The following is an 8,937-nucleotide window of genomic DNA, read 5'->3' on the forward strand; positions in this document are numbered from 1 at the left end:
GTTAGTTCTAGTGATAGTGCTAGTGTTAGTTCTAGTTTTAGTTTCAATATTTTCGTTATTATACATTTCATCTACCTCCACTTCATCGGCCTCATTTACATAGGCACTTCTCTGATATCTTTTCCAATTTTTTTTTCTTCAATCAAATTAGTTACTACTTGAAAACTTGGCCTCTTCTTCATCTCCTATATCTTCATTTGCCGTAACTTCTCCATCTTCCATAACTTCTTCATTTTCAGAACTATCATCCTGCTTGAAACATATGTGGCATAAAAATAAATCAACAGTTTCTTCATCTGGAATGTGCAGTTTATGTATTTTTGGAACACAATGCTTGTCGCGGTATTGTTTGCAGCCATCACATATAAAAATTTTTTTTGAACGTTTTTGATTTTATTAACTTTGCTTTCTTATTTTCTTCACGTTTTCTTTTTCTTTCTTCTTTTTGAGTTTGCATTTTTTCCTGCAGCTCTCTTTTTCTTATTTTAAGTCCCTGTATTTTTGAGAAGTGTGCAGACGCAGGATAAATGAGGTAGTCGTTGATATTACTTGTTTGGGAATATTGGACACTACCGGTCATGAGTTTGTAGTTAATTTGTTGTGAATAACAACTGTAGAGTCTTCTATTGGTTGCGTTTGTTGGTTAATTTTTCCAGAGTCATAGCTATTTTGCGAAATTATTTATTCGTTGACTTCTTGTAAAACTTCTTCATTAGTTAATTTTTCGGTGGTGTTTTTCTATTGTTTTGTTTAAAATGCTGCCATATTTGATAAAGCTTCCAAAAACTTTCATCACTCTCATCACAATCTTTGGACTTTTTCATGTGCAATAATTTTAACAAAATCATTATAGGTTAAAATTTTATTATCTTCATCCACATTAATATCGTCTATTTTAACGTCTTTTCCTAAGTATTTACTGTAGTCAACAGCATTAGGGTCGAAAGGGTATAATTCACAAGCCCTAAAACCGTTTATAAACCGTTATTTATTATATTGACGCGGTGTACAGTCAATTAGCAGGTTTTTGTTTATTATTAGTTATAGTTTCTTTTTAATCACAAGCAAACTTCTTAGCACTTTCTTAAGAAACCCGTTGTTTTGAGACGTGTTTACAGTTTTTTTTTAACGGACTATTTGGTTTAAAAATTTTGTAATAAAGTAGAATACTATTGCTAATGATAGATGGAGCAGCATGAAACTTCTTGCGGTATTAAAAGTAAAGTGGAACGCTTAAAAATTATTGAGATAGGCTCTCTGTCCAATAACTGTCATTGTCCAATAATTGTGTATTGGTTTACCCTATACAGGTGTCTCAGCGAGACCGGTCATTAGACGTTTCTGGGGTTCTGGCCAAAATAAAAATTTAAGAATTCAGATTTAAGTATTATCATATATTATACAACAAGACGATCGAAAATACTCGATAATACGAGACGTATTGCCTGAAACACCACGAGACCGAAGGTCGAGTGGTGTTTTTTAAGGCAATACGTTGAGATTCGAGTATTTTCGATTGTCGTGTTGTATATGGCTAGACTATTTCATGAATAAAAAATACACAAATTTTTAGAATTTTAATATTTTTTTAATAAATTACATTGATTGTTATGGAAACATGCATGGATGTCTCGAAATTAATTAAATGTCAAACAAGCGATAATACAAAGGTTCGTATTACAGCGATAATACGAAGGTTCGTATTATCGTTCTCCATGGTTACAGCCAAATAACCGCTGAAATACTCGCAATTGACGGAAAACCGCGAATTCTTATTGGCTGTTAACGATATGAATGAAATAGTCATATATTATACAACAAGACGATCGAAAATACTCGATAATACGAGACGTATTGCCTGAAACACCACGAGACCGAAGGTCGAGTGGTGTTTTTTAAGGCAATACGTCGAGATTCGTGTATTTTCGATTGTCGTGTTGTATATGGCTAGACTATTTCATGAATAAAAAATAGACATATTTTTAGAATTTTCATATTTTTTTAATAAATTACATTTATTGTTATGGAAACATGCATGGATGTCTCGAAATTAATTAAATGTCAAACAAGCGATAATACAAAGGTTCGTATTACAGCGATAATACAAAGGTTCGTATTATCGTTCTCCATGGTTACGGCCAAATAACCGCTGAAATACTCGCAATTGACGGAAAACCGCGAATTCTTATTGGCTGTTAACGATATGAATGAAATAGTCAATTGCATTCTCATAACACTTCCGGTTATACCGTGTAGCTACCCGAATCGGTACGCGTAATTTATTTTTTTATGGTGTTTATCGTACACCTGGGATTATTATTAATTTGTTAATTTTCTTTACGATTACGGTAATTAATTTTTTTGTTATAAGTTTAACTATCATTTTTATTTGCATCGATTATTACATTTGTTATTATACATATAACGATAACTTGGTCAATTGTATTTTCATTCAATTCATATTTTGTGTATGAGTTGCTTTTTTTGTCTGTTCTCTTCGTTTCCCTAACTAAGTTCGGACTTACATTGTTATGGCAATTTTCGATACTCACCCGTCTCCACTGTTAAAAAGCTGGTCAGTGGCCAAATCCCTTATTGAGGCTTGCATCGTTTTATTTGTAGTAAGTGTACGTCTCATGGGAAATTTATCAAAACATGCACGGAATGCCAGAAACTGTTTAGTTATTTTATTAGAAGGCCATGGAATTTTGACAGTCTTTCGTTTATGTTTGTATTATTGTTGTCATTAGTAATATTTGACCACGGGTGTAAGTCATTGAACACCATGGTATATTAGTCCAACGCCGATACTTGAAATTTATTTTGTTAATTTATTTTGCGTGTCGAACACTTTGAGAGATACTTCAAACTTAACGCCTATCACAAAGAAAAAAATCCGAAAAATTGAAAAAAAATTTCTTAGTTGTATTTTAAATTTATATCTTTTATCCAAATCTAATTTTTGTCATTTTTGTCATAGATCCTGAAAAAGTAGAGAGCATATTAAACTGGAAACCACCGCAAGATCAACAACAACTGAGAAGCTTTCTAGGAATGATAACGTACGTAGGAAAATTCCTTCCTAATTATCAAGCAATACAGAAATTCTGCGGAAATTAATATTAAAATCGGGAAAATGGATTTGGACTAACGAACATCAACAATCTTTTCAGTTCCTAAAGAAACAATTAAGTTGTACTGACAAATTATTATGCTTATGATGACATACTCAAACCTACTCATCTGATAGTTGATGCAAGTCCTTGGGGCCAGGAGCTATCTTTCCCAAGGCGATAAACACACATCGATTGTTGCTTACGCCAGCAGATCCCTAACAGAGCAGAAACACGATACAGCCAGTTTGAAAGGGAGGCGCTAGCTGCGTGTTGGGCAATCCAACATTTTACAATTTATCTACTTGGAACGACATTCACGTTAAATGTCAAGAGCAGCTCCAAGTGCACGGTTAGAGCGATTATGCCTAAAAATACAGCAATTCAAATTTGAGGTGGTACATCAAAAAGGCTCATGTAATCCATCTGATTACTTATCAAGATATGCGATTTCAGAAAGCAACATGAATTATGCCAAAAACAGAACTGAAGAGTATGTTCAATTCATTTGTAACACATCAACACCTAAATTGATATCGTTAGATCAGATTAAACAGAACACCGATCAAGATGAAACATTACAAGCTTTGAAAATGGCTATAAGAACGAATGATTACAAACCTTGGCAAAACCTAGAATTAAAACCTTATTCCAAGATAAAAGAAGAAATTACTGTGATAAATGGAATATTACTAAAATGACATCAAATAATTATACCCAGCAATTTACAAGATTCGATCATAAGATTAGCACATAGAGGACACCAAGCAATAGTAAAGTCTACTTCGAACAAAGGTATGGTTCCCAACACTAGAAGAAAAAGAAAATTTCATAAAACACTGTACAGCATGTCAAATTACAACGCCTCATAGACAAAGAGACCCTACCGTATCATTAAACAGAGCTAGCTATCCATGTCAATATGTTGATATAGATTATGCTGGTCTATTTAAAAACGGGAAGTATTGTTTTGTACTAATTGATGAATTTTCTAAGTTTCCCATAGTAGAGATTGTACCATCTACAAGTTTTCCTTATATACAAAGAGTATTTAACCAAACATTCGCAATCTTTGGCATACCCGAATGCATCCAATCCGACAATGGCGCACCATCTAATGGAAGCGAGTTTAAAAACTACTGTAGAAATCTAAATATAAAACACAATCGAATAACTCCGTATTGGCCTGAAGCTAATGGTCTACCAGAAAGATTTGTAAAAACACTAAAAAAATTACTTACATGCTCATATTTTGAGTCAGGTCAGATGGAAGATAAGTTACAAGAATTCCTTACCAATTATAGAAGTACCCTACACTCTACTACAAATCGAAATCCATACCGCGCAGTTTTCAACAGAGAGATAAAAGGGTATTTACCAACCATAATAAAAGAGAAAAGCAACCACAATAAAATGGAAAATTATCAACAGAAAATTGGTAAAGCAAACTTAAAACGAAATACGCGACATCACCAGTTCAAAATAAATGACAAAGTGTACTGCAAACAACAGAAAAAGAATTCTCTAACTCCAAAATATGACCCAATACCATATACAATAACATAAATACAGGTTCTCAAATCCGAACGCAGAGAAGAAATCAATGTATAATAAGGAACTCATTATTCTTTAAGCTATGTTTATCCTCAACTAACCCGAAACAACCCAAACCGATTCCCAAACCTGTTACGAAACCCCTAGTAAGATCGACACGCCCAATGACCCCTTTGATACTCGTGAGTACAACGAAACCACCAACAACCCTAGTCGAAACATCTCCACCAATGGCAACTGCGATACCGAGAAATCCACCAGCAACACTTTCAACAACGATTGAGGTTCCACTGCTCAAATCTCCAATACCAATTCCACCACCAACGACTCCACCATCAGGAGAATCATCACCGACATCCACGCCAACAGATACAACTTCAACACCTGGCAAAGAAGAAATTCCCATAACAACATGGAAATCTAAAAGATCAAGAAAACCACCGAAGTATCTTTCAGATTATACAGTGTAGGAGGGATGTAGTGTCCACCACCTATAAAGGTCATTGAACAGTTTTTAGACAATGACAGATATATGTGCGGCTAAGTTCAGACAAGAGAGAAAACGACGCGAAGAATCAGATATAACAAATAACCGAGTATCGAGATTATTGTTGATATATTATTAATAAAGTGTTTAGTTAATCAATATCTAGAGCGTTGTTTTTGTAACCGTAACAAAACATAACACTTCTGTTTGTTATTTTAGTTAAATAAAAGCTACTAATCTAAAGGATTATCAATCGTAGTTATTTGTAAAAATAAATTAAACGACAAACTGTCAAAATATCATGGCCTTCTAATAAAAATATAACAGGTTTCCGGCATTACCTGCGTGTCTTGATAAATTTCCCAAATAGGTACAGGAATGTTTATAGATGATTTGTAGAGAATTAAATTCTCTTTCTGGTAGGCGTTCCATTTAAAATTTTCGACTTTCTTGCCATTGAACATGGAAACATAGTCACTCAATTTTTCACTAGCCTGTATAAGATACTCTGATACAACAAGTGACAATCTATTTGGTATCATCTGAAGCGTAATCGTGCCAATGTAAAGCTTTTTTGAATGAAAGTTTGCGAGTAATGGGGTTTTAAAGAGCATGATCAAATTTACAAAAAAAATTAAAATTAAAATAACTTGTATCAAAGTATCAAACTATAGCATTCCATTTAAAATAACGAAGTTGTGGTCAGTTTGACTAGGGGTGTTCCACAGGGTTCTATCCTTGGTCCTCTTTTGTTTTTGATGTTTTTCAATGACTTTCCGTATTATTTTAGGGACATTGACTGTTTATTATATGCTGACGATGCCACATTAATTATCCGAGGCAATGAAGCTGAAGAGGTCATTCAAAGATCAGAATTGGTTCTAAATAGAGCACGTAACTGGTGCATCGCGAATGAGTTGTGTTTGAATGATGGGAAAACAGTCAGAATGATTTTAAGTCAGAGAAATTTTAATTTTACTAATTTTGGTAACCCGTCGTTTGGAAAATTCTTGGGAGTTCACATAACCACTCCAATATTGAAGTTCGATCATCATGTTGACGCTATAAGTAAGAAAATTTCAAAAAACATCTTTTTGCTACGAAACCTTATTGTCAAGGTGGAACTAGAAGTAGTAAAAGCCGCTTACTTCGCGCTTATACAAACCCATATATCTTACGCCATTTTAGCGTGGGGAAACACTCCCGCTAGCAAACGGGTTTTTAACTTACAGCGTAGGGCCCTAAGAGTTGTGGGAGGCCTGGGATACAGTGAGGACTGTCGACACATCTTCGTGCGTTTAGGCGTTCTAACCCTGCCATCTATTTACATATTAAATTGTTTATTGTATGCTCCGAACAATTTCGACGAGCTTTTAAATCATGCTGATGTTCACAGATATGCAACTCGTAATCGTTGTAATGTGTATGTTGATAAGTGTAGATTGAGTATGACGCAACGGGGTCCAACATACATGTGTCAAAAGCTATTTAATAAGTTGCCGTTGAATGTCAGAAGTCTTCCGTTTCTTACTATGAAACGTAAACTGACACATTTCTTGGTTTCGAATGCGTTTTACTCCGTCGATGAATTTTTAAAATGTAATATTGATATTTCTTAGTAGTAAATGTGAACCTGTAAATTGAACTGACGAGTGTAAGAGAACTATCTTATGGCACAATAAAGATTATGATTATGATTATGATTATGATTACTTTCGGTAGGCGAAGTGACGGCCATCTTGAAAGTATTTTAGATCGAAAGTTTCGGATGTTTAACCTCTACAACCAAAATTTCAAAATTGTACGAATAGTGGAACTTAAAAAAGTTCTAACGAACCAGTTACGTAAAACACTATTTCAACTATACTGTTCATATATGTATGAATGTGTAAATATGCATGCAATATAAAGTATAAATCATTCTTTTAAAATGTATTTAAAAAATGTTATTTTATTCAATTTTCGACCAAACTCTAAAAACTATCAAGAAATGAGTGAAATTGTGAATGGGACGAATCGCGTCATCAATATCTGACATATGTAATGGTACAAATACAAGAAGATAAAATGCTACAGTCCAAACGTGCTTGAAATATCAACGTTGCTTATACGAACTTGGAATTCCAGGAACACCCCTTCAACTTCTAGATGTGGTCCGTCGAAAAACTGCTTTTTGAAGGTTGCGCAGAGGACGTCCTTAGTCCATCATTTAGTATTCCGGCCTCTGAAGGTATTTGGTCTTTATTTTTCTTATATTTTTAGTTGAGACCACAACGCAACAGAGAAGGGTTTGAAAAAGCGGTTGAAAGTAAATTTGGAAAGTAAAAAAAGAACACGGCGAACCGAAATTGACATTTCTATCCATTCGCGGTGGCCCAAGAGAAAAAAACGGCGCACCGATGGCCCCCTGCGGACTGATGGCGCGCACAAAGCGAGGAAATGAAGCATGAATATCGTGAATCTAAAGCTTGTACAGAGAAATGTAGGTGTCGGACATGCTTCTCACGAAATCTCGCTATTTGAATTCAACGTGAAAAAAACAACGAAAAAAACTTTCGTTCCCGCTTGTTAGACATTCTTCGGTCGTTTTGGTTTACTAAATGTTTTAAGGGGAGATCACACCACCAGAAAACATTTTCAATGAATAGAAAATATTTATGTATAGATATAAACAAATAATAAAAATGCAAGTTATGTATATTTTTTATAATGTATTATCTTTCTTCTTAATGCAACTTTCCATCTCGAAATATTCCTATGTGTCCTTACTTTAGTACTAACCCACCTATTATTACAACACACACCCAAAGATCTAGCCGAAGAAATGATCGGTCGTGTCTAACTCTCCCTCTGAAAGCCATAATAGCTCTCTGGAGATCATAAAGCAACGGCGGTCACTGATAGCGACTTAATTAGGTGCAAAGTAAGTCCTAAATTGGCCACACGCGAATTTTCGAGTTGGCGCTGTCGACCAGACGATAACTAGTGTGAAGGTCGTCGAAGGTCAGAGGTCGCCATGGTGACGGCTACATCACGATGCCGTAGCGGAGCGCTTTAATTTGTATAACTTCGGCGAGGGGGCGCGCTCACCTCGCCATACCAACTTATCGACCGTTCGTGACCCCAACGTCAATAGCTGCCAATAGAGGACGCTGCGGCGCCATAGTGTGTATGCTATTAGCTACGAAATAGTTGGCGATTTATGGTAAATCGTCGTGTGGTAAATTACTTATCAACAAGACGTCAAAATAAACGTGTATTTTCAGTAATTTCGATACTATCGCTTGCAATCGGTGCGACGTGTTTGAGATGTAGAAGTAAAGATGAATATGAGGAAGTACATTCCATGATTATGAAGGATAAAGGTTTCCAATCTTGATGGTATACGGAGATTTATTTTTTTTTCAAACTATCTGAAAATGGAGCGGTGTTAATAATCTGTATCAACTAACATAATGTATACAGAGTGTCTCAGCGAGACCGTTCATTAGACGTTTTGGGGTTCTGGCCAAACAAAAAATTTGAGACTTCAGAATCAATTGCGTTCTCTCCGACTAAAATATTTTCAGATTTCTTGCACTTCCGGTTATATCGGAAGTCGCCACCTACTTTATTTTTTTGAAATGGAGCATCCTATATATTTTTATATATTTGGAATTGTATATTTTCAAGGTTTATAAATAACTTCGGCCGTCCTCGAGTTATCCGATTTATTCTAAAAAAAATCTGCTCTAGCAGACATTTATTAACTAAATCAGAGAACATTCGATTTTTGGTATATCA

At 34.9% G+C, this 8,937-nt stretch overlaps 1 protein-coding gene across 1 annotated transcript; it reads left to right on the top strand.

Moving 5' to 3' along the window:
- The first annotated feature begins 3,577 nt into the window (after positions 1-3,577).
- On the top strand, positions 3,578-5,137 carry LOC111429446 (anti-sigma-I factor RsgI2-like). Its single transcript, XM_023065354.1, has 2 exons — positions 3,578-3,787; positions 4,748-5,137. The coding sequence occupies exons 1-2, from the start codon at positions 3,578-3,580 to the stop codon at positions 5,135-5,137; spliced, it is 600 nt and encodes a 199-aa protein (XP_022921122.1).
- Positions 5,138-8,937: the final 3,800 nt, after the last annotated feature.

Source organism: Onthophagus taurus, chromosome 1, assembly GCF_036711975.1.
Source record: "Onthophagus taurus isolate NC chromosome 1, IU_Otau_3.0, whole genome shotgun sequence".
In the NCBI taxonomy this organism is placed as follows: domain Eukaryota; kingdom Metazoa; phylum Arthropoda; class Insecta; order Coleoptera; family Scarabaeidae; genus Onthophagus; species Onthophagus taurus.

Excerpts from the sequence above, each read along its gene's own strand:
- LOC111429446 (XM_023065354.1), top strand. The coding sequence starts at position 3,578 with ATGAATTATGCCAAAAACAGAACTGAAGAGTATGTTCAATTCATTTGT. Across the intron at positions 3,788-4,747 it reads AGATAAAAGAAGAAATTACT|CTATGTTTATCCTCAACTAA; the intron begins GTGATAAATGGA and ends TTATTCTTTAAG.